This window comes from Pistacia vera, unplaced genomic scaffold (assembly GCF_008641045.1).
Source record: "Pistacia vera cultivar Batoury unplaced genomic scaffold, PisVer_v2 Contig944, whole genome shotgun sequence".
In the NCBI taxonomy this organism is placed as follows: Eukaryota; Viridiplantae; Streptophyta; class Magnoliopsida; order Sapindales; family Anacardiaceae; genus Pistacia; species Pistacia vera.
In genome coordinates, this window is record NW_022196828.1 from 697,754 (window position 1) to 725,580 (window position 27,827).

Below are 27,827 nucleotides of genomic sequence, written 5' to 3' on the forward strand. Positions count from 1 at the left end.
AGAGATTGATCTGTCATACTATGCTGTGTAAAACAACTGTTGATTTGATCTAAGAACAGTGAAATGGCTGCTCAAAAGCTAGCAACAACTTGATTTTCCCCTTAGGTTTTGCTTTGTGAAAGAAACTAAAGTAGATCTTGCACCTTTCTTTCTGAGGGAAAGAATAAAATTGAAGGAAAACTCAATTGTCCTTAGATGAGAGAGTCTCGTCCAATTATGCTTTGAAATTTACAGTCTTTTTATTATTATTTGCAATTTTCTTGAAGATATAAGAGTTAAAACACACTTAACCCTTATACCATAGTCTATCATTAATGTTTTGTGCACTGAAGAATGTTGGATATGGTTCATACTTTACATGGTCTGGACTCCTATGCAAACGCAATCGGAGGTCCCGCTCCCCGGTGAGTGGGCAACACCCCCTTCACGGTAAGTCCAATTAGTAATTGGTGTTATTATTTTACTAATATTTGGGTCTCAATTAGATTAGATTCGGGTAAACCCAAATAGGGTAGGGTTTTTCTATTATATAATATAATAGTGAGAAACCTAGGGTTACAAGAAAATAGAGAGAGTGAGTTGTCGTCTTTAGATTGTAATTACAGCAGTATTCCAAAACAAATACAAAATCTCTATTTGAATATTGGACGTAGTTTCTTAATCGGAACGAACCAGGGTAAATCAAGTGTCTTTTATTTATTTATTTGTTTATTTTATTGCTTATGTTTGGCTGATGTTTCAACAAAGAACTCATTCTTTGAACTGATAAACAGGTACTCAAAGCGCTAGCTCCATTGGTAAGGTTAATAGAATATGGTATAAAGATTAATCACGATAACAATAGTTGGTCTCATAATCTTACCCGGTTCTAATTCATTAACCTAGATATGACATGGGAGCAATTTCTTGTCCAAAAAGAAAATTAGATTAATCACAAAAATACATAATAAGCCTACAATGGTATGACAGCGGCAAAGACTTCATTATTGCATCAAATACAACACACAATAAAAGTTGAAATCTAGCTAGCTGTACAAGCTTCGGTGAAACAAAATATGATATCAATTAACATCCTCTTCCGGGGGTTCAAGATTCAGGTCAGGAAGTGCGACCTTTTCGTCGTCATTGATTCTATTCAGTTTGTTATCATCTGCAAAAATAGAAAGTGTCAGTGAATTGATAACTGAATAAATAAGAGCATATATAAAAAGATTTTAAAGATGGAGAAAGACCTGCATCACATGGGTCTGTGGGCTGTGGCACCAAGGATTTCTGTAGTCTAACAGCAGTTGGAAACATCAATGTGTTGGTGGAGATTAAATCCTTCATCAAGCTATTGTTAATGGGTAAAAAACTATACTTTTCCTTCCACATTGGAACAAGCTCAGGTACTGATGGAATTACAAGATTTTCCACTTTGAGAAAGCACAAAGCCTGGAAATTAATTTACCATTACGAATTGTTCGAAGAAGGAATAAGAAAAAAAGATTAAGCAAGTGCTTAATAAATTTGATTTTGACTGAGAAAAAAGGACTTACAGATTCGAGGGCAGTAAGTAGTTTCTGCACCATGCCTTTGCCCCTGTACCTTTCTAGGGTTCCAACAAATGACATCTCAGCTAGCTAGCTTGTTTCCATTCACCCTATAAATCATCATCAACCCAACACTCGCTAAGTTAAATGGATATTCATACTGCACTTGCAAAAGCTGAACACTAAATATATTAGAAATATATGACAGAATTTAAAAGAAAAAAAAAAATCAGTATACCTTAACGATGCGATGGAGATGGTTTCATCGTTGTGTTCTAAGACAGCAGTGAAAAAACGCCTAAAATTCAACCGTATTAAGTTAGACCTGAAAGACAGAATTTAGCAGAAATAAAATATTACTGCGAACGAAATTTTTCTTTAAATAAGAAGATTCATTTGGAAAAGATAATGCTTACCCACGACTGTAGACGACACTTTGGATGACATTTNCGAGTTCCAACAAATGGCATCTCAGCTAGCTTGTTTCCGTTCACTCTAAAAAATCATCAGCCCAACACTCCTCAAGTTAAATGGTTATTCATTATTGAGCACTTGCAAATGCTTAATAATCAAAATGCTAGAATTATCTGAAAAAATTATTTTTAAAAAAAAAAAAAAAAAAAACACCTTAAGGTTGCGATGGAGATGATTTCATCATTGTGTTCCAAGATAGCAGTGAAAAAACGCTTAAAATTCAACCGCATTAAGTTAGACCTGAAAGACAAAATTTAGAAGAAATTAAATATTACATAGAAACATAAATTTTCTTCAATTAAGAAGAAGATTGATCTGTAAAAGATAATGCTTACCCACGATTGTAGATGACACTTTGGACAACATTAATTGTAGTAAACCGATCAATTGTCGGCATGAAAATTTCATCCATGACGGTCCATGCTACTGCAATTTTGCAGTTGCATTCGACCATCTTGTTTAATTCATTGCCACTTGCATATGTCAATGCTTGCATCCGCCGTAGGAGAGTCCAAGAATATCCATTATCTAGCTCCTTTCTTACTCCCACCATCTCCTGAAGCTTCATATAAATCTTATAAAGAGGAAAAACAAAAAGAGAGAGAGAGAGAGTTAAATTTAAGAATAACAAAGACAATATAAATAACATCGTAATATTATGATTGATCATATGAATAAATGGCACAAGAAAGAATAATTATCAGAGGGGCAAAATCTTGAGCAAAAACATATTGAAACTAAAATGAAATTCTAACTTGCAAAACATAATCCAGAGAGAACATGTATGCATAAATTCATAAAAAGAAAGAATTACCTCTCCACAGATGCTACTACAAAATACACTTGGACGATTAAGATCTATCCCTTTTATTTCGAGAACACATTCCCCATGATCTGTATCACAGCCACACATGTTACAGCTTCAATAACAAATCAGAATTCAACATTGTTTTATTTTTAAAATAAACTTAATTTGCTATGAGATGCAAATAATAAATATTTATCATAAGGGGAAGTCTATATTATCACGGTGATTGATATTATACACTTAATTTGCTATTACATGCAAACAATACAGCGGATGCAAGCATGACCATATGCAAGTTCTAATAATGATTTACACAATATGTTTGAATGCAACAACAAAATTGCAGTAGCTTGGATTGTCATGAACAAAATTTTATTGCCGAGCATCGATCGCTTTACTATTGTAAATATTGTTCAGAGTGTCATCTACAGTCATAGGTAAACATTTCTTTTAAATATGTCCTTACAGTCTAACTTAAATCTTTGATATCAACAATACCACGACTTAACAAATAGACCTTGAGTTTTATGTACATTGTTGAGAAGGTAGAAATGGTTAAGTTGTGTTTGGATTGTCAAAAGGACTTTTATATCATCAAATAGGCCTTATTGAATAGGTTTTTTGGGTAACCATAAAAGGGTATGAAATTCTTTTGCTTTTTTTTTTTTTTCACAGTGCCTTAAATGACTTTTCAATTATGGGTAGGTGTAATTTAATCTGAAATCAGAAGAGAAGAGGAGGAATAATAACAAACATTGCATTTCGCATAGTACGCAGGCAGTCAACGTGAGTGAACTACTGCTGCCAGCACCACAAAATTTGCAAACACAGTGAGGACACAGCCAATCCCCTTGAGGTATATTCTGCTCAATTTGCCATGATGTAAAAAATTGTGAACATTCAGCTGAATAGTTAATTAAAAAGACCATAAACATGAATAAAGATTATATAAAATGTAGATCGCATTTTATCCATTTTTTAAAAGACTTGCATCAGAAAATGACTATAAAAATAGTACATAAATGTATATAAATAGGGATATGGGGGAGTATATGTTCTTGGGACAAGGTTACCTAGTGAAGAAATAGTAGAGAGATTCAGTGCTTCAAACAGGTAACCTTGTCCCAGGAGGAGTGCAGTACTGATCAATCAATCTTACCTCCAAATCCAAGCAGTTTGGATGAAAGGTTGAAGGGCACCTCTCGCAGCAAATCAAGTCTCCTCCATCCGCGCATATCATGCAGGCATCATCATTTTGATCAGAAGCAATTGTTTGCGGCTGAATGAGATTGAATGCGCGCCGTGAGACTTCATCCTCTCCCTGCAATGCCTTAACCAAGTATGACAAGAGATAACTCTGCAATCTGACAAGATAAATGTTGTCATATGGCCTCTTAAGAGTACTTCTTTCGGCATGATCCTCAAACTCATGCACTGTAATCACCTTGTAACAGCAACGACACAGCACACCAGCCCGAGTAATCTTTCCCTCTTGAAGCGCAGCATGGCGGCTTTTATCCATGTACCACACTTGCTCATTTTCTTGAATTATCTCCTTGTCAATCAACCATGACAAGATTGTCCTTTGCCTCGGAAGTACGTCTCTGCTAGTGTTGGAAGTACTCGGCCTTTGATGCAAGTTTGAGCTTCTTCTTCTCCTAGGTGGCCTTGCTTGGAGTCGGTTACTAGGCCGCCTGGATCGTCGTCCTTGTTCACCATTATTAATACTATTGTTCTTTGGAGGGCGTCTACGTCTTCTCTTAACAGCACCACCATTATTTGATCTGCTAGAGCTTCCAGTTTCAGGTGCTGTTTCCTCCATCTGAACATTACGATCAGCAATTTGTAGTGGAGTGGATGATGATGATGAGCTTACGTTGTTGTTTCGTGATCTTCTTTGTGGCCTGGTCCTTGTATAGTCAGGGTCAGAGTACGTTGAGTCATAAACCTCATCTTCTGAACTGCCTGAATGATTCAAGTAAATCATAGTCTGCTTTCGAGTCCTCATCTTATAAGCCATTTCTCTGCAATTTCAACAACCCTGATCGAATCTCTTTGTCAAATGTCAATCTCTTTTCGGGCTGTAAAGAGTAACTGAACAAAGAATACATGGCTTAACATAGAAATCAAATAAAAAGCCAAGGTTGTAATAGAATATTAATAAAGAATCAAAATCATTTTGATTCATTGTCCCATTTAATTTCTGGTTTTTCTTTTATTTTTATTTTCAGATCTGTAGTGTTCATGTGTGAAAATCTGGAACTTTAGTTAAAGCTTACAGGCCAAAAACAGCACATTTATTATTTCTATTGGTTTATCTGTGTTTTAATCTAATCTCTTGCAATTGCTTATTTATAAGTAGGAACAAGAAATAGATTTCAAACAAATCCCGCATTAATCAAACTTATTAAACAAAACAAAATACGGTAAATTTTCTTTTATTTTAATTCAATGTTTCTTCGATACATGTAAGAAAAGAAAGAAATAAAATTAATTTAAGTTAACAATTTAGAAAAATAGAAGAAAAAATGTGAAAAACAAAAGGTGAAATGTGAGGTCGTATGATAATTTTATTTAGAGTGGGTCATGTGACCTCATCCTTTTCCCATCTTATTTCTACCCATGCGCGGGCCAGATGTCTTCCATAATGGTGCAATTGAACTTGGTGATTTCTTATATAGTTCACTATCGAAGGAGTCCTTTCTTGAAGCATCAACCATGATCCTTGGTTGTAGTACAGATGACTTTTTTGCAATTGAAGCATCCCCATACTCTCAGAGCTTTTTCTAGTGTTGTGAATTCATAGAGGTCACCATACAACTTCTCTAATTTCTTGTTGTTGGCGAATTGTTCAACGAAGGTGGTAGTGGTTGGGTGAAGGATGTGATGGAGTTGTTCAGGGGTTCGTGCACCATTGAAGGGCTGTCCCACTGGGCTAGACAAAGTCTTACACATGCATATTTCACGAAGATCGCGAGGTATAGCTACAGCAAACATCCTTTACTTATAGGAGCTATGTGATCATCCAGTTTAGTGGTTCTATCATAGAGCTTCATGTTTAGGAAAGTGAATTTTCTTGGCATCTCTATGAGTCTATGGTGTCGACGAAGTGGTGTAGCAAAGCTTTGAGGTAGACTATTCTTGAGTGGTATGGGCATGCCAGATACGTTGATCATGGCTTCCATCTTAGATAATCGTTTGGCTAAGGCTTAATCAAGGGGTTGCCATGAGGTGTTAGGCTTGTGTTTTGTTAGAGGGAACACATTCTGGTTTATGTGTATAGCAGTCGAGCGAAACCGCCTAGTGGGATAAATCCATTGTCGAGTTAAGGGATGTGTTTGTGGGAAAGTGAAAAGTGTGTTTTAGTTGGTGTTGTTGGAGTAGGGTCATTTGTATGAGTGATTCGGTGGTCGGGAGGAGGTGATGGGTTGAGTTGACTTAGTTTGGGTTGGCTCGACTTATTTTAGGTTGGCTCGACTTGGCTCGGTTAGGGGGTCATGGTATTAGTAGTTGGAGTCGAATGGAGATGGGATTGGCTTGCAAGGTTTCCATGTCTGGGGTTGTGAACAACTATCTTGGGTGTGGGGCACGAGATGAGGGGGCTTGTTGCTGACCTAAACCTAATCGAGAGAGTAGAATTGGTTTACCTTCTCTTGGAGAGCTTGGTTTTCTGCAAGAATCAATGTTTTAATGATCCAAGATTTTACACTTATCATTGCTTTCTTGCACAAGCACGGTGAGGGTGTGACCGCGACATCAGGTGTGGGGTTTCAGTGCTTCCAATCATGATGGCTAAGCGAACAAAGCAGAATGAATGAACAGGTCGTTGAAAGATAGATGATTAATTGTTAGGGGCCCCACGATGGGCGTCAAACATGCAATAAAATCTACAGTTGATTCAAGAGGGACGAATCTTGTGAGAAGTGAGCCACTGATAATCGGATAGACCTATACAAGAAAAAAACAAACGTGAAGGCTCAGGGGACGTCTGTGTGGTGTCTATCGTAGGCATCCTGATGCTCAAGTTACACGTTGAAGGTATTTTAGTGAGGGCTGAGAGTAGGAAAGGTTACCATAATAATGCAGCTAAGGCAGGACTATAGTAAAGTGGTCGACAACAACTTGATGGAGGCTAAAGGTTAAATTTAGTCAGAACTAAGCTTTACGACAGGAGAGGCGGCGGTTCTTGGAGCAAAAACTTTGAGAACTAAAGCTTTAGCCTATTTCTAAATCAATAAAAGAGGCTTGACCCATATTTATATAGTGGCCAAGGAGGCTTGAGTCCTAAACTCTGAGTCTACATGGTATAGGAGTTGGGATTAGGAAGAACTCTTGTTTCTTGCCTTTATCGGCTTAAGAGAAACTAATTTAATAAGATTTTAGATCTTGAATGAATAAGGAAGTTGATAGGATTCTGATTCCTATTTGGGACGAATGTGGGCTATGGGCTGGAGCCCATTTTAGCTTAAGCTTAGAAAGCCCACCTTATGGTGTAGCCCAAAACTTTAGTTAACCCAATTTGTAAGGTCTGATCGAAAGAGGCCCAACTCGTAAGTAGCCTAGCTCGTGGAGAGGGGTGACTCGTGGTTGGTCCAACTTGTAGAATGGGCAAGCCCATAGAATGACAATTCTTACAAAGTGGCTATCCCATAGGATGGTCAATCCACAATGAATTTAACCATAGACCTAACCGGAGTTGGGTTAAGGCACTAGACCATACTTAGTATGTATTTCATTATTGGGCTTGACAAGGTTCAGTACGATTTTTTACCCATACAATGTGTACATGCATCTAATATGTCAAATTAAATTAGTTTCTATTTAAGAATGAATTATATATGGTAATTGATATTATAAATATTATTATCTACCATTTAAAACACCCCAAAAAGATTGGAAAAAAAAAAATTGGAATTTAAATCTAGAATCCAGAAGAAAAAGAAAGGAGTTTTTATTTGACATCCATATTAACGTGTAAATGCATCAAATATGTCAAATTAAATTACCTTTTGTTTAAGAATGAATTATATATGGTAATTGATAATTAATAATATTATTATCTTACCATTTAAAACGACTCCAAAAGAAATGGGGAAAAAAAAACAACTGAGATTAATCTAGAATCTAGAAAGAAAAAGAAAGGAGTTTCTACTTGGCATCCATAATAAATGTTACATGCATCTAAATATGTAAATTAAATTAGTTTCTATTTAAGAATGAATTATATACTGTAATTGATAATTACTAAATATTATTATCTTACCATTTAAAACTAGATCCAGAAAGAAATAGAAAAAAAACAACTGAGAATTTAAATCTAGTAAATCCATAAGGAAAATGAAAGGAGGTTTATATTTGCATCCATATAAATGTGTACAGCATCTAAACATGTCAAATTAAATTATTTTCTATTTAGAATGATTATATATGGCAATTGATAATTAATAAATATTATTATCTTACCATTTAAAACTAGACCCAAGAAAGAATGGGAAAAAAACAACTGAGAATTTAAATCTGGAATCCAGAAGAAATAGAAAGGAGGTTTCTATTTGGCATCCATAATAATATTTACATGCTCCAAATACGCGTCAATTATGTTTGTGTCTATTTAAAATAATTATAATGGTAATTAATAATAATTTTCTTACCATTTAAAGATTTTTTAAAAATTCAACTTCAATATTACCTAAATTTAATTGTCCCTTGAACGGATCAAAAAGGTTAGGAGTGTTGATGACTTGATGTTACTTTCAAATATGTTAGGGGTAGTAGGGAAAATTAACTATTTTTTATTTTCAAACAATAGAAAAGTATCCCGTTCACTTATTAATATAATTTATTCTTAAATAGAAACTAATTGAATTTGACACAAATTCGGATGCACGTACACAATTATTATATATACCCCGTTTATTTCCTTTTGGATTCTAAATTTGAATCCTCAGTTGTTTTCATATCTTTCTATTTCTAGTCTTAAATTCTTATATGTATTTTCCATTTCTTTCATATTCTAGTTTTAATTGTTTAGTTATATATAAAGTCTTTCCTAAAGGAGTATGTAAACATACACTGAAGGACAAATTGAAGTTCACTAACTGTGGGTTGGCCAGCTATTCAGGATTAGTGGAATGATATCCGCCCTACCATAACTGAAACCAATAGATGATCTAATTATATACACTGAAAAATGAAGTTGCAAAAATGTCTTCATATTGTCTTTGTGTACTCAGAATTTTAATATCTTTTGTGCACTGATGAACATCTTTGAACTAAAACAAGTCAAAGCCTGGCTCTGGCTCCATTGGCAAGGTAATAGATTACTGTATCGAATTAATCACGTAACACCACTTTCTCATAATTACCGGGTCCTAATTATTCTAGATATGAAATGGGAGTAATTTCCATTGTTTAAATATAAAATGAGATTAATCACAAAAAGATATAAATTCATGAAATATTATAACCACTAATCAAAAAGAAAATACAACTGAGAACGAGAGTTTGAAATCTAGCTATATGTACAAGCTTCACTGCAACAAAAGATGATATCAATTAACATCCTCTCCCGAGGGTTCAGATTCAGTCAGGAAGTGGGATCTTCGTATTGTCATTGACTCCATTCGGTTTGTTCTCAACTATAAAAATAAAAAGTGTCAGTGAATGATAATTATAGAAACTATTAAGAAGATTTTGGAGATGGAACGACCTGCATCACTGAGTCTGTGGCCTGTGGCGCCAAGGATTCTGTTAGTCTAACAGCGGTTGGAAACATCAGTGTGTTGGTGGGATTAAATCCTTTATCAGCTATTGTTTATTGGTGAAAACTATACTTTTCCTTCCACTTGGAAACTTCAGGTACTGATGGATCACAATATTTCCACTTTGAGAAAGCACAGAACCTGGAAATTAAATCACCATTACGATTGCTCCAAGAGCATAAGAAAAATGGATTAAGTAAGTGGTTTTATGTGATGCAATAAAATTCGAAGAAGAATGAAATAGTAACGGATTTCTATTAAATAAACAATACAAATATTTTATCTTTTATCTAAAGTCTGCTTATAAAGTTGTGTTTGACGAGAAAAAAGAACTTACAGATTCCAGAGCAGTAAGTAGTTTTTGCACCATTCCTTTGCCCCTGTCTTTTCTCGAGTTCCAACAAATGGCATCTCACTAGCTTGTTTCCGTTCACTCTATAAAATCACAGCCCAACACTCCTCAAGTTAAATGGTATTCATTATTGAGCACTTGCAAATGCTTAATAATCAAAATGCTAGAATTATCTGAAAAATTTAAAAAAAAAAAAAAACACCTTAAGGTTGCGATGGAGTGATTTCATCATTGTGTTCCAAGATAGCGTGAAAAAACGCTTAAAATTCAACCGCATTAAGTTAGACCTGAAAGACAAAATTTAGAAGAAATAAATATTACTAGAAACATAATTTTCTTCAATTAAGAAGAAGATTGATCTGTAAAAGATAATGCTTACCCACGATTGTAGATACACTTTGGACAACATTAATTGTAGTAAACCGATCAATTGTCGCATGAAAATTTCATCCATGACGGTCCATGCTACTGCAATTTGCAGTTGCATTCGACCATCTTGTGTAATTCATTGCCACTTGCATATGTCAATGCTGCATCCGCCGTAGGAGAGTCCAAGAATATCCATTATCTAGCTCCTTCTTACTCCCACCATCTCCTGCTTCATATAAATCTTATAGAGGAAAACAAAAGAGAGAGAGAGAGTTAATTTAAGAATAACAAAGACAATATAATAACATCGTAATAGTATGATTGATCATATAATAAATGGCACAAGAAAGAATAATTATCAGAGGGGCAAAATCTTGAGCAAAACATATTGAAACTAAAATGAAATTCTAACTTGCAAAACATAATCCAGAGAGAACATGTATGCATAATTCATAAAAAGAAGAATTACCTCTCCACTGCTACTACAAAATACACTTGACGATTAAGATCTATCCCTTTTATTTCGAGAACACACATGTGATCCTTAGACTTGAGATCTCACTTGTCAAGGTTGTTTGCCGACAACCTGGTGCAACACATGGGTGTTTGCTATCGGCAAGTTCACTAGACTAACCCATCAGAGGATTCCATATAGATGGTAACCGTTTATAGAACAAATCCTCTAACGAATGGTGGTGCATGTGATCCTTAGACTTGAGATCACTGTAGTGCCTTGTGCACCGATTGGTGTAGTTTGACATTAACCCAATGCAATTCTATTTAGAACTGTCAATACGGTAGTGATTAACTACATCAAGGAGTATATCAAGACTATGGTGGATTGACAAAGGATTCATCACTCCTGGGTACAGGAGAAGTTATCTCACTGCGCAATTTAGTAAATGATAATGACACTAAATTTGTGGCCACAGTGGGATTGAGTTGTTGCTCAATCCAATTTATTTATCCAGTCATTGGTCCAGTAACTGAATACAAAGATATCGAGAGTAACTGATGTTGAAACTATTTCTATACCTTAGTCTCGATGAGATAACCGATGATGAAAAGATTTGATTTCACGGTAACCATATCGTTGATATGTAATTTTTTCACTAAATTCGAATCTATCGGGTGACCATGATGCCTTGCTAGGGGCAAATATTCTTGGTCTGTGTGTAGTGAGACAATTAATTGGTGTTAATCATGATACTACTCACTGTTGATATGATGAGGAGCCTACGGGTCACACACTTATAAGATAATTTAAGAATCAGTTTGTGCAAGGGGTATTTTTGTCTTTTAGGACGAAAGAGTATTTTGATAATCGCATAGTGCAATTAAATTTGCTGATGTTGTTGCCTATATTTAATTGAATATTAAAATTGAATTAGTGAGATTATATTTAAATATATGTACACATATATTTAAATGAATTATTATTATTAATTAAATGTTAATATATTTTTTATATATATTAATTGATTTTAATTATAATAATAATTAATTAAAATTTAAAATACCAAAACAAGAGTGTTTGGACACAATGGTGGATTAGGGTTGGAGCCCATGCCTATTCCTTATAGGAATAGGATTTTAACTCATGCACTATATAAGTGCAACTTGAGTTAAAAGAATTATTCAATTCATTCAATCATTATTAAAAGAAAAAGTGGCAGCCCCTCTGCACTTTCTCCTTCACGTCCTGTGCAAAGATTGAAGAGAAATTTTTCTCTTCTTGATTCTTTAAACAACTTGATTCTTGAAGCCACCACTTTGTTCTAGGAAAACAAGGGCTAGTTCTTCACATTGTCTTCGTGTGGATCACCGTTCGTGTGGTTCTATGTTGAATCGGTAGCGAAGAAAATTTAGAGACACATGAAGGAGCCTCCAAGCGTGCGTAAGATCTCTGATCCTTGAATGAATTGATATTATTTTGTGCAGAATTTTTATTTAACATGTAAACTATATAATCTATACTTGGATCTTGGCATAAAAGGAATCAGTTCATCCTTTTTCATTTTTGTTTTTCCACTGCGTTGAGTAGATCGATTCTTAGCAATAATATGTCCTTAGAATGGTAAAATCGTTAGACATAATATAGTTAGACATATTACAGTCAAATTGCCTTTTATATCAACATGTTTTTACAAGTAGTCAAATGCTACAATTTAATTGGGCACCTACCCTAACATTATCTCCCTAAGAGTGTACTTTTGCTCCGAGTTGAAACCAATGAAGAGAGTGGACCGACGGTTGATATTTGTCTCATCAATGCCCATGACCTTGAGTGCTTCGAGGAATAATATGTTGGCCGAGGACCTGCCATTCCACAAGGATACTCTTAACAAGGATGTTGGCGATTTAGAGGGTGACAACAAGAGCATCATGATATGGGTTGACAAGGTTCATGGTTGTGTTGTCCACAAACTGGATAGTTTGGTTGGTCGGTACTTGTGATGGTGTTTGGGATGAGCAGGCTTCAAGGTTAATTGTGGCTTGGCCATGACGCTTAGCAAATGAGTAACTCATCTTACTTATTTCTGAGCCACCTGAGATCTTGTGACTCATTCCCTTTGGTGTAGGTTCCTTTGGTGGCGATGTGTCTCGACGATCTTTGTTGGAAAGGTATTATTTCCTTTCTTGGTTAGGAGGTCTCGAAAGTGGCCCCCCTTTAATAACTCCACGGCCTCGAGTCAAAAAGTAATGCAATTGGCAGTGGTATGGTTGTGGTCGCTATGGAACTCACACCACATAATAGTGTCTTGCTTGGCCCCGATGTTATCTAGTTTGGATGGCCATTTGACAATGTTCTCATTTCTTTCATGATGGCCACTACCTTGATCGAGATACTCAGGTTATAATCAGGAATCTTATTTTGGTTGATAAGGATAGGTGCTCTCTCGATGTCGAGCTAGCTGGCACTCGAATGAGCACCTAGTGTCACGAATGTGACCTCTTTTTATGGGATATGGTTTGGAAGGATAAGTATCGTAGCATTGGTCAGAGCACTGAAATCGACAATCATTAAAGGTGTTATATCGGGTCATGTGGACCTCATCCTTTTCCCATCTTATTTCTACCCATGCGCGGGCCAAGATGTCTTCCATAATGGTGCAATTGAACTTGGTGAGTTCTTTATATAGTTCACTATCGGGAAGGAGTCCTTTCTTGAAGGCATCAACCATGATCTCTTGGTTGTAGTACAGGATGAAAACTTTTTTGCAATTGAAGCATCCCACATACTCTCAAAGAGCTTTTTCTAGTGTTGGTGAATTCAGTAGAGGTCACCATACAACTTCTCTAATTTCTTGTTGTTGGCGAATTGTTCAACGAAGGTGGTAGTGAGTTGGGTGAAGGATGTGATGGAGTTGTTCAGGGGGTTCGTGCACCATTGAAGGGCTAGTCCCACTGGGCTAGAGACAAAGTCTTACACATGCATATTTCACGAAGATCGCGAGGTATAGCTACAGCAAACATCCTTTACTTATAGGAGGCTATGTGATCATCCAGGTTAGTGGTTCTATCATAGAGCTTCATGTTTAGGAAAGTGAATTTTCTTGGCATCTCTATGAGGTCTATGGTGTCGACGAAGGGTGATTAGCAAAGCTTTGAGGTAGACTATTCTTGAGTGGTATGGGCATGCCAAGATACGTTGGATCATGGCTTCCATCTTAGATAATCGTTTGGCTAAGGCTTAATCAAGGGGGATTGCCATGAGGGTGTATAGGCTTGTGTTTTGTTAGTAGGGGAACACATTCTGGTTTATGTGTATAGCCGAGTCGAGCGAAACCGACTAGTGGGATAAATCCATTGTCGAGTGTAAGGGATGTGTTTGTGGGAAAGTGAAAAGTGTGTTTAGTTGGTGTTGTTGGAGTAGGGTCATTTGTATGAGTGATTCGGTGGTCGGGAGGAGGTGATGGGTTGAGTTGACTTAGTTTGGGTTGGCTCGACTTAGTTTAGGTTGGCTCGACTTGGCTCGGTTAGGGGGGGTCATGGTAGTAGTAGTTGGAGTCGAATGGAGATGGGATTGGCTTGCAAGGGTTCCATGATCTGGGGTTGTGAACAACTATCTTGGGTGGATGGGGCACGAGATGAGGGGGCTTGTTGCTGACCTAAGACCTAATCGAGAGAGTAGAATTGGTTTACCTTCTCTTGGAGAGCTTGGTTTTCTGCAAGAATGGCAATGTTTTAATGATCCAAGATTTTACACTTATCATTGCTTTCTTGCACAAGCACGGTGAGGGTGGTGACCGCGACATCAGGTGTGGGGGTTTCAGTGCTTCCAATCATGATGGCTAAGCGAACAAAGCGAGAATGAATAGAACAGGTCGTTGAAAGATAGATGATTAATTGTTAGGGCCCCACGATGGGCGTCAAACTGTAAACAATAAAATCTACAGTTGATTCAGAAGGGACGAATCTTGTGAGAAGTGAGCCACTGATAATCGGATAGACCTATACAAAGAAAAAAAACAAACGTGAAGGCTCAGGGGACGTCTGTGTGGTGTCTATCGTAGGCATCCTGATGCTCAAGTTAGCACGATTGAAGGTATTTTAGTGAGGGCTGAGAGTAGGAAAGGTTTACCATAATAATGCAGCTAAGGCAGGACTATAGTAAAGTGGTCGGACAACAACTTGATGGAGGCTAAAGGTTAAATTTAGTCAGAACTAAGCTTTACGACAGGAGAGGCGGCGGTTCTTGGGAGCAAAAACTTTGAGAACTAAAGCTTTAGCCTATTTCTAAATCAATAAAGAGAGGCTTGACCCATATTTATATAGTGGCCAAGGAGGCTTGAGTCCTAAACTCTGAGTCTTACATGGTATAGGAGTTGGGATTAGGAAAGAACTCTTGTTTCTTGCCTTTATCGGCTTAAGAGAAACTAATTTATATAAGATTTTAGATCTTGAATGAATAAGGAAGTTGATAGGATTCTGATTCCTATTTTGGGACGAATGTGGGCTAATGGGCTGGAGCCCATTTTAGCTTAAGCTTGTAGAAAGGCCCACCTTATGGTGTAGCCCAAAACTTTAGTTAACCCAATTTGTAAGGTCTGATCGTAAAGAGGCCCAACTCGTAAAGTAGCCTAGCTCGTGGAGAGGGGTGACTCGTGGTGTGGTCCAACTTGTAGAATGGGCAAGCCCATAGAATGAACATTCTTACAAAGTGGGCTATCCCATAGGATGGTCAATCCACAAGATGAATTTAACCATAGACCTAACCGGAGTTGGGTTAAGGCACTAGACCATACTTAGTATGTATTTCATTATTGGGCTTGACAAGGTTCAGTACGATTTTTTACCCATACAAATGTGTACATGCATCTAAATATGTCAAATTAAATTAGTTTCTATTTAAGAATGAATTATATATGGTAATTGATAATTAATAAATATTATTATCTTACCATTTAAAACTAGACTCCAGAAAGAAATGGGAAAAAAAAAACAACCGAGAATTTAAATCTAGAATCTAGAAAGAAAAAGAAAGGAGGTTTCTACTTGGCATCCATAATAAATGTGTACATGCATCTAAATATGTGAAATTAAATTAGTTTCTATTTAAGAATGAATTATATACGGTAATTGATAATTACTAAATATTATTATCTTACCATTTAAAACTAGACTCCAGAAAGAAATGGGAAAAAAAAAACAACCGAGAATTTAAATCTAGAATCTAGAAAGAAAAAGAAAGGAGGTTTCTACTTGGCATCCATAATAAATGTGTACATGCATCTAAATATGTGAAATTAAATTAGTTTCTATTTAAGAATGAATTATATACGGTAATTGATAATTACTAAATATTATTATCTTACCATTTAAAACTAGACTCCAGAAAGAAATAGGAAAAAAAACAACTGAGAATTTAAATCTAGTAAATCCATAAGGAAATAGAACGGAGGTTTATATTTGGCATTCATAATAAATGTGTACATGCATCTAAACATGTCAAATTAAATTAGTTTCTATTTGAGAATGAATTATATATGGCAATTGATAATTAATAAATATTATTATCTTACCATTTAAAACTAGACCCAAGAAAGAAATGGGAAAAAAACAACTGAGAATTTAAATCTGGAATCCAGAAAGAAATAGAAAGGAGGTTTCTATTTGGCATCCATAATAAATATGTACATGCATCCAAATACGCGTCAAATTATGTTTGTGTCTATTTAAAAATAAATTATATATGGTAATTAATAAATAATTTTCTTACCATTTAAAGATTTTTTAAAAATTCAACTTCAATATTACCTAAAATTATATTTGTCCCTTGAACGGATCAAAAAGGTTAGGATGGTTGATGACTTGATGTTACTTTCAAATATGTAAGGGGTAGTAGGGAAAATTAACTATTTTTTATTTTCAAACAATAGAAAAGTATCCCGTTTACTTATTTATATATAATTTATTCTTAAATAGAAACTAATTGAATTTGACACAAATTCGGATGCACGTACACAATTATTATATATAAACCCCGTTTATATTTCCTTTTGGATTCTAAATTTGAATCCTCAGTTGTTTTCAATATCTTTCTATATTCTAGTCTTAAATTCTTATATGTATTTTCCATTTCTTTCATATTCTAGTTTTAATTGTTTAGTTATATATAAAGTCTTTCCATAAAGGAGTATGTAAACATACACTGAAGGACAAATTGAAGTTCACTAACTGTGGGTTGGCCAGCTATTCAGGATTAGTGGAGTGATATCCGCCCTACCATAACTGAAACCAATAGATGATCTAATTATACTAGACACTGAAAAATGAAGTTGCAAAAATGTCATTCATATTGTGCTTTGTGTATCTCAGAAATTTTAATATCTTTTGTGCACTGATGAACTAATTCTTTGAACTAATGAACAAGTCAAAGCTCTGGCTCTGGCTCCATTGGCAAAGGTTAATAGATTACTGTATACGAATTAATCACAGTAACACCAGCTGGTCTCATAATCTTACCGGGTCCTAATTATTCTAGATATGAAAATGGGAGTAATTTCCATTGTTTAAATATAAAATGAGATTAATCACAAAAAGATATAAATTCATGAAATATTATAACCACTAATCAAAAAGAAAATACAACTGAGAACGAGAGTTTGAAATCTAGCTATATGTACAAGCTTCACTGCAACAAAAGATGATATCAATTAACATCCTCTCCCGAGGGTTCAAGATTCAAGTCAGGAAGTGGGATCTTCGTATTGTCATTGACTCCATTCGGTTTGTTCTCAACTATAAAAATAAAAAGTGTCAGTGAAATGATGAATGAATATAAGAACATATATAAGAAGATTTTGGAGATGGAGAACGACCTGCATCAGCTGAGTCTGTGGCCTGTGGCGCCAAGGATTTCTGTAGTCTAACAGCGGTTGGAAACATCAGTGTGTTGGTGGAGATTAAATCCTTTATCAAGCTATTGTTTATTGGTGAAAAACTAAACTTTTCCTTCCACATTGGAACAACTTCAGGTACTGATGGGATCACAAGATTTTCACTTTGAGAAAGCACAGAACCTGGAAATTAAATCACCATTACGAATTGCTCCAAGAAGCATAAGAAAATGGATTAAGTAAGTGGTTTTATGGTATGCAATAAAATTCGTAAGAAGAATGAGAATATGTAACGGAGTTCTATTAAATAAACAAGTACAAAATATTTATCTTTTATCTAAAGTCTGCTATAAAGTTGTGTTTGAACGAGAAAAAAGAACTTACAGATTCCAGAGCAGTAAGTAGTTTTGCACCATTCCTTTGCCCCTGTACTTTTCTCGGTTCCAACAAATGGCATCTCAGCTAGCTTGTTTCCTTTCACTCTATAAAATCATCAGCCAACACTCCTCAAGTTAAATGGTTATTCATTATTGAGCACTTGCAAATGCTTAATAATCAAAATGCAGAATTATCTGAAAAATTTAAAAAAAAAAAAAAACACCTTAAGGTTGCGATGGAGATGATTCATCATTGTGTTCCAAGATAGCAGTGAAAAAACGCTTAAAATTCAACCGCATTAAGTTAGACCTGAAAGACAAAATTTAGAAGAAATTAAATATTACATAGAAACATAAATTTTCTTCAATTAAGAAGAAGATTGATCTGTAAAAGATAATGCTTACCCGATTGTAGATGACACTTTGGACAAACTTAATTGTAGTAAACCGATCAATTGTCGGATGAAAATTTCATCCATGACGGTCCATGCTACTGCAATTTTGCAGTTGATTCGACCATCTTGTAATTCATTGCCACTTGCATATGTCAATGCTTGCATCCGCCGTAGGAGAGTCCAAAATATCCATTATCTAGCTCCTTTCTTACTCCCACCATCTCCTGAAGCTTCATATAACTCTATAAAGAGGAAAAACAAAAAGGAGAGAGAGAGAGTTAATTTAAGAATAACAAAGACAATATAAATAACATCGTAATAGTATGATGATCATATGAATAAATGGCACAAGAAGAATAATTATCAGAGGGGCAAAATCTGAGCAAAAACATATTGAAACTAAAATGAAATTCAACTTGCAAAACATAATCCAGAGAGAACATGTATGCATAAATTCATAAAAGAAAGAATTACCTCTCCACAGATGCTACTACAAAAACACTTGGACGATTAAGATCTATCCCTTTTATTCGAGAACACATTCCCCATGATCTGTATCACAGCCACACATGTTACAGCTTCAATAACAAATCAGAATTCACATCGTTTTTTTTAAAATAAACTTAATTTGCTATAGATGCAACAATACAGCGGATGCAAGCATGACCATATGCAAGTGCTAATAATGATTTACACAATATGTTTGAATGCAACAACAAAATTGCAGTAGCTTGGTTGTCATGAACAAAATTTTATTGCCGAGCATCGATCGCTTTACTATTGTAAATATTGTTCAGAGTGTCATCTACAGTCATAGGTAAACATTTCTTTTAAATATGTCCTTACAGTCTAACTTATCTTTGATATCAACAATACCACGACTTAACAAATAGACCTTGAGTTTTATGTACATTGTTGAGAAGGTAGAAATGGTTAAGTTGTGTTTGGATTGTCAAAAGGACTTTTATATCATCAAATAGGCCTTATTGAATAGGTTTTTTGGGTAACCATAAAAGGGTATGAAATTCTTTTGCTTTTTTTTTTTCCACAGTGCCTTAAATGACTTTCAATTATGGTAGGTGTAATTAAATCTGAAATCAGAAGAGAAGAGGAGGAATACCCATTGCATTTCGCATAGTACGCAGGCAGTCAACGTGAGTGAACTACTGCTGCCAGCACCACAATTTGCAAACACAGTGAGACACGCCAATCCCTTGAGGTATATTCTGCTCAATTTGCCATGATGTAAAAAATTGTGAATTCATCAGCTGAATAGTTAATTAAAAAGACCATAAACATGAATAAAGATTATATAAAATGTAGATCGCATTTTATCCATTTTTTAAAAGACCTTGCATCAGAAAATGACTATAAAAATGTACATAAAGTAATAAATAGGAATGGGGGAGTATATGTTCTTGGGACAAGGTTCCTATAGTGAAGAAAGTAGTAAGAGTTTCAGTCTTCCACAGGTACGTGTCCAGGAGTGCTGTACTGATCAATCAATCTTACCTCCAAATCCAACAGTTTGGATGAAAGGTTAAGGGCATCCTCTCGCAGCAAATCAAGTCTCCTCCATCCGCGCATATCATGCAGGCATCATCATTTTGATCAAACAATTGTTTGCGGCTGAATGAATTGATTCGCGTAGCTACTTCATCCTCTCGCTGCAATGCCTTAACCAAGTATGACAAGAGATAACTCTGCAATCTGACAAGATAAATGTTGTCATATGGCCTCTTAAGGTACTTCTTTCGGCATGATCCTCAAACTCATGCACTGTAATCACCTTGTAACAGCAACGACACAGCACACAGCCCGGGTAATCTTTCCCTCTTGAAGCGCGGCATGGCGGCTTTATCCATGTACCAGACTTGCTCATTTCTTGAATTATCTCCTTGTCAATCAACCATGACAAGATTGTCCTTTGCCTCGGAAGTACGTCTCTGCTATGTGGAAGTACTCGTGCCTTTGATGCAAGTTTGAGCTTCTTCTTCTCCTAGTGGCCTTGCTTGGAGTCGGTTACTAGGCCGCCTGGATCGTCGTCCTTGTTCACCATTATTATTACTATGTTTCTTTGGAGGGCGTCTACGTCTCTCTCTAACAGCACCACCATTATTTGATCTGCTAGAGCTTCCAGTTTCAGTGCTGTTTCCTCCATTTGAACATTACGATCAGCAATTTGTAGTGGAGTGGATGATGATGATGAGCTTACGTTTTGTTCGGTATCTTCTTTGCGGCCTGGTCCTTGTATAGTCAGGTCAGAGTACGTTGAGTCATAAACCTCATCTTCTGAACTGCTTGAATGATTCAGTAAATCATAGTCTGCTTTCGAGTCCTCATCTTATAAGCCTTCTCTCGCAATTCAGCAACCCTGATCGAATCTCTTTGTCAAATGTCAATCTCTTTTCGGGCTGTAAAGAGTAACTGAACAAAGAATACATGGCTTAACATAGAAATCAATAAAAAGCCGAGGTTGTAATAGAATATTAATAAAGATCAAAATCATTTTGATTCATTGTCCCATTTAATTTCTGGTTTTTCTTTTATTTTTTTTTCAGATCTGTAGTTTTCATGTGTGAAAATCTGGAACTTTAGTTAAGCTTACAGGCCAAAAACAGCACTTTATTATTTCTATTGGTTTATCTGTGTTTTAATCTAATCTCTTGCAATTGCTTATTTTAAGTAGGAACAAGAAATAGATTTCAAACAAATCCCGCATTAATCAAACTTATTAAACAAAACAAATACTGTAAATTTCTATTTATTTTAATTCAATGTTTCTTCGATATTGTAAGAAAAAGAAGAAATAAAATTAATTTAAGTTAGAATTCAGAAAAATAGAAGAAAAATGTGAAAAACAAAAGGTGAAATGTGAGGTCGTATGATATTTTTTATAAGAAAATGTTTAGAAAATCAGAGAATCATATATATATATATATATATTATATATATATAAATTAATTATAATATATATATATATATATATATAATGTAAAATTTAAATGCACATAAATAAGTGATTTATTTAGATAGAATTTAAAAATAAAAAAATTATTATTTTATTTTTCTAAAATCTTACTCGAACTGGACAACTCAGACTAGAGCCGAGGAGCCACCCGTGGCTCCGCCTTTCATGCATAATGCTAGAGATGGCAATGGGCCGAAATTTCGGGTACCCGGCCCGCCCGGCCCGAAAGGGGCGGGCTATCCCCGAGGTTGGCGGGCTTGGGCCTGGGCCTGGGCTTGATTTTAAGGCCCGACCTCGGGTACGGGCCGGGCATGGTTATATCTTTAGGCCCGCCCGGCCCGGCCCGCCTTGAAAATTTTAGTATTAATTTTACTAATTCCCCTATACTATATATTTAATTACAAAATTATCTTCTATATATATAATATATATATATATCCATTTTTCCCCAAACCCTAACCTCAATTTCATCCCATATTAAAGGTTTAACATGTTAAAATTGCCTTTAAATGAGTTAGATGGGTTTAGTTCAACTTATTAAAGTGGATTTCACCATAACATATTATGCACAGCTGAAAAGTTAGTATAATCAACTATTAAGAGTTTTAATTGCCACTTATTGCTAAATTATTGTGGAATAACTTCAATTAATTTAAAAACCATTTCTAAAATTAAAAATATAAAAAAATTTGAAATTTATTAATATTTAAAATAAACATATTAAAAAGGCGGGCTTGGGCCGGGCCTGCGTTATAAAAACCCTCGGCCGGGCTTGGGCTTTGCCTATCATACCCGTACGGGCTTGGGCCGGGCTTGGGCCTGTGTCATGAGTCGGCTTGGGCCTGGCCAAGGGTACCCGGCCAGCCCGGCCCATTGCCATCACTACATAATGCATAGATCAAGTGTAATTTAACTTTTTAAGAAAATAATAAACTATCAAAAATATATCTTTTTTGGGTAGCTCTAAATTTTTCTAGCTTTGAAGGTTATTATAACAAAAATAAAAATCTAAATCTAAAGCAAACTCTATACTTTAGATTTGAATGAAGAAGAAATATTACCTAAGATATTTGTATGACGGTCACCACTTTAGATTCTCCACGAGCATAAACATATGATGAATCCTATTGCTATCCAATATCTGCGGCGTTTCTGATGATCCTCTTAATAAACTAAAATGACGGAACTTTTGGTGATATATTAGGGGAGTTTTTCGTAATCTGCGTGATAGAGAGATGAGAAGGAAGTGAGGAATGAAACTTAAAAGAGACTTGAAATGGGAGTGAAGAGAAGGAGAGACACGAGGCAATAACGAGGTTAAAATTGCATGCAAATCTGTTTGTATGTGGTTTTTGATAGGGTGAGCGGTTCCGGGTACCCTGTACTTTTCTGGGGAATCAGAACCGGAACCGCACAGTACAGGTTCTTCAATTCAAGGAACCGGAACCTAAAATGCAGGTTCCGGTTCCTTTCCAGGGTACCCTGTAAAAATCAATTACCCCCCTATTAGTTTAAAAAAACAAAAATACCTTATAAGTTTACAAATACACCCCTAACAATTTTCGTTATTCATTCATTTGTCCAATGTAACTCATAACCTGTAATCTCTAAGCAACGCTTGAATTCAACCAATTCATCACAATTCACATAAAATTCGTCAATCAAAACCAAAACACAAACATATTTTCATCACAATTCACATAAATAACTTCACCAAAATCATTTAAACAAACAACAATTCTTAATATTAATTACTACATTGCCATTTGCCAGGGGTCTATTTGATAAGTTAATAATTATTAATGTTTATAAATTTATTATTTATGTTATAATTGGTTATTGGGTATTTATAATATACCAATTAATTTAGTAAATTTATATTAGAAACAAGTAATGTTATAATTAATAAATGATCATACTACAATGTAAATTATAATGTTATAATTAATTAAGTGATCATATACAATGTAAATTGTAATGTTATAATTAATTAAGTAATATATTATTAATTATAATGTAATATTATAATTAATTAAATTGTTAATCTTTAATTAAGTATTATAATATTGTTTATAATAAATGTTATAATTATTAAATAATCATACCATAAATTTATAATATAATGTTATAATTAATAAAATTATAATAATTCGATTAAATATTATGCAAATTAGTAAATTACTAATGTTTATAATATAATGTCATAATCAATTAAATAATCATTTATTATGTATGTTATTTAATTATGATCATACTATAATTATAATGTAATGTTATAATGAATTAAGTAATCATACTACAAATCTATAATTTAATATTATAATTATTAAATTTCAAATCATTTAATTATATACTAATGTTTATAATGGAATGTTATAATTGATTAAGTAATCTATTACAAATATAAAGTAATGTTATATTAATTAATTTTAATCGTTTAATTAAGTAATGTAATAGTATAGTAATTCTAATGTTTATAATATAATGTTATAATTCATAACTAATTAAGTAATTATGTAATCATTTAACTTATAATGCTATAATTAAGTAAGTGATTATAATATAATGCAATAAATAATATATATTTAATTGAGTAATTATTTAACTATAATGTATGCTTAATTAATGTTTATAAGTAATGTTATAATTAATTAATTTCTTATCATTTAATTAAGTATTGTGCTAATGTTTATGTAGTAAATTAGTAATTACTATATTAAAATATAATATCATAACTCATAATCATTAAGTAATTATTTAATTATGTAATGTTATATTAATTAATGATCATACTATAATAGTATAATGTAATGTTATAATGAATTAAGTAATCATACTACAAATCATAATTTAATATTATAATTAATTAAATTTCAAACATTTAATTAATATACTAATGTTATAATGGAATGTTATAATTGATTAAGTAATCATATTACAAATATAAAAGTAATTTTATAATTAATTAAATTTTTAATCGTTTAATTAGTAATGTAATAGTATGTAGATTATTATGTTTAAATGTAATGTTATAAATTCATAACTAATTAAGTAATTATGTAATCATTTAACTATATAATGCTATAATTAAGTAAGTGATTATAATATAATGTAATATAATAATATTATAATTAATTGAGTAATTATTTAACTATAATGTAATGCTAATTAATGTTTATAAGGTAATGTTATAATTAATTAAATTTCTTATCATTTAATTAATTATGTGCTAATGTTTATGTAGTAATTAGTAATTACTAATGTTTAAAATATAATATCATAACTCATAATCAATTAAGTAATTATTTAATTATGTAATGTTATATTAATTATATGATCATACTAAAATAGTATAATGTAATGTTATAATGAATTAAGTAATCATACTACAAATCTATAATTTAATATTATAATAATTAAATTTCAAATCATTTAATTAATATACTAATGTTTATAATGGAATGTTATAATTGATTAAGTAATCATATTACAATATATAAAGTTGTTAAATTAATTAAATTTTTAATCGTTTAATTAAGTAATGTAATAGTATAGTAAATTACTAATGTTTATAATGTAATGTTATAAATTCATAACTAATTAGTAATTATGTAATCATTTAACTATATAATGTTATAATTAAGTAAGTAATCAAATATAATGTAATATAATAATATTATAATTTAATTGATAATTATTTACTATAATGTAATGCTTAATTAATGTTTTAATGAAATATTTATAAGATAATTTATAATTAATTATTTCTTATCATTCAATTAAGTATTGTGCTAAGTTTATATAGTAAATTAGTAATTACTAATGTTTAAAATTAATATCATAACTCATAATCAATTAAGTAATTATTTAATTATAATTTAATTAATTATATCATACTATAATATAGTAATTATATCATACTAAGTATAATATATGAATGTATAATGAATTAAATAATCATACTATAAATCTATAATTAATATTAATTAATTAATTTCAATCATTTGATTAATATACTAATGTTTATATATAATGTTATAATTGATAAGTAATTATATATAAATATATAAGGTAATGTTATATTAATTAAATTTTTAATCGTTTAATTAGTAATGTAATATATAGTAAATTAGTAAATTACTAATGTTTATAAGTAATTTATAAATTCATAACTAATTATGTAATTATGTAATCATTTAACTATGTAATGCTATAATTAAGTAAGTGATCATAATATATATATATAATTTAATTGAATAATTATTAACTATAATGTAATGTTTAATTAATGTTTATAATGATGTTTATAAGGTAATGTTATAATTATTAAATTTCTTATCATTTAATTAAGTATTGTGCTAATGTTTATGTACAAATTAGTAATTACTAATGTTTAAAACATAATATCATAACTCATAATCAATTAAGTAATTATTTAATTATGTAATGTTATAATTAATTATATAATCATACTATATGTAATGTTATAGTGAATAACTATTAAATAATCATACTATAAATTTTTAATGTAATTATAATTAATTAAATTTTAATCATTTAATTAAGTTTGCACTAATGTTTATAATAAAGTCAATTAATTAAGTAAATCAATTAATGTAATGCTAAATTAATTATACTATAAATCAATTAAGTAATGTTATAAAATTATAATTAATTAAGTAATCATTTAACTAAATGTAATGTTATAATTGATTAAGTATGATATTTAACTAGTAATTAAATTTAGTAATGTTTATCAATTTATCATATATAATTAATTAATTACTAATTTATTATAGATATACTTAGAATTTGATAATTGAAGTAAATAACTACATATATATTACTCAATCAAATATACTATTTTATTCAAAATAATTCTTTAATAACATTAAAATGTAAAACACTTTAATTGGATCATATTCCAATTATTCACTTAATTGATCAAAACTTAATATTAATGTATTATAATATTAAAGCTTTTAATGGTATAATTTATATGTAATAAGTATAATTGTATCGTATATTATTTAATTAAGTATTCTAAAAATTTAACTTTTTCTATTTTAAATTTTTTTATATGTAAAATAATAGAAACTCCCCCATTATTTACATTTCACAAATATTCATTATAGTCCAGGTTCCAAATAGTTCTAAACAAGTTCCAATATAGGTTCCAAAACAGGTTCCAAAACATTTCCAAACAGTTTCCAAAACAGGTTCCAACAGGTTCCAAAACAGTTTTCCAAACAGGTTCTAAACAGGGTACCCCCTACAGGTTCCAACAGGGTACCCTTTTTACAGGTTCCGTTCCGGTTCCGGTTCCTCCGGGGTAAGAACCGGAACCGGAACCGCACAGTAGCGGTTCCAAAAATTGGAACCGCTACCTACCCGCACAGCAGTTTCTGGTAGGTTCCGTTTTCGGTTCCGGTTCTTACCCCCGTTCCGGTTCACCCGCTACCCTGCTCACCCCTATTTTTTGGCTTGAAATTGTCCATAGTTATATTATTTTAAGTCAAAATTACATCTCATTTTTCATGTGTAAGAAACACTAATATTTATTTGATTTATTTTAAGTATACACATCCCCCGATAAATTTAATTCATATTTAAATACAAAAGGAAAAATTATTATGAGAATTCTACTTTATATTTAATATGATATTTAGTTTTAGAAAATACTGTATATAGACATATATGACATATACTTAAAAGATGCAAAAATGTCACTAAATGGTCCATCCATAACAATAGTAACTATTTATGCATTATGTTCGATATTTATATGTACAAGCATGTAGAGGTGGAACGTAACAAAGTATCATTTTGGGTGCCAAAGTGAAGTTTGATATATAGGGTCAGGAAAGTATACATGTTTTTAATAATGAAGTAAATATAATTGTATTTAAATTTTAAAAGTTTGTACAGGACCTGACTAGACTTAAGCATAGGTTAAACATTACTATGTTTCAAATCAGATCCACTTATTATATACCTGTAAAATTTCAGCTTTCACCCCAAAAGTGATGCTAGGGTGCAAGTCATAAAATCCAATTTTAGTCAAGGCAATTTTTGTTCAATTTTTGAGGGTGTAAATGGGCTTCAAACCGTAAAAACCCTTCGGTTTAATTTAGGTGCCCTTAGACTCAAAGGTTTAATAAGTAACTTCTAAGTCTAAACGTTAAAGTACAATGACATTTTCATCCAAAAGGTAACTATTGTTAGCTAAATTTGTCAATGGAGGGGTTAACGTTGGAAATATGCTAAAATTAATCAAAATATGATTTTTAATTTCCATCTTTTATATTATTATTTTTTAGTACTGTAGTTTATTTTTTATTACTGTAAATATTTTTTCTCTTACTTGAACACTTATTATTTTAGTTTTGTTGACATAAATTAATATTTCATAAAAACAATTTTAGGATTTTTTTATTTATATATC

General features: G+C 32.6%; 1 protein-coding gene across 1 annotated transcript; it reads right to left on the minus strand.

Annotated features, from left to right (window-relative positions):
• Nucleotides 1-1,614: 1,614 nt before the first annotated feature.
• LOC116120756 (increased DNA methylation 1-like) lies at nucleotides 1,615-4,834 on the minus strand. Its single transcript, XM_031406724.1, has 7 exons — nucleotides 3,974-4,834; nucleotides 3,569-3,677; nucleotides 2,821-2,900; nucleotides 2,342-2,562; nucleotides 2,160-2,246; nucleotides 1,771-1,857; nucleotides 1,615-1,714 (listed from the first exon to the last, which is right to left on the minus strand). Exons 1-7 carry the CDS (start codon nucleotides 4,832-4,834, stop codon nucleotides 1,615-1,617), a joined length of 1,545 nt encoding a protein of 514 aa, XP_031262584.1.
• Between the last annotated feature and the right edge of the window lie 22,993 nt (nucleotides 4,835-27,827).

Excerpts from the sequence above, each read along its gene's own strand:
- LOC116120756 (XM_031406724.1), bottom strand. The coding sequence starts at position 4,834 with ATGGCTTATAAGATGAGGACTCGAAAGCAGACTATGATTTACTTGAAT. Across the intron at positions 3,678-3,973 it reads CAAACTGCTTGGATTTGGAG|AATATACCTCAAGGGGATTG; the intron begins GTAAGATTGATT and ends CAAATTGAGCAG. Across the intron at positions 2,247-2,341 it reads AGTGTCATCTACAATCGTGG|GTCTAACTTAATGCGGTTGA; the intron begins GTAAGCATTATC and ends TTTGTCTTTCAG.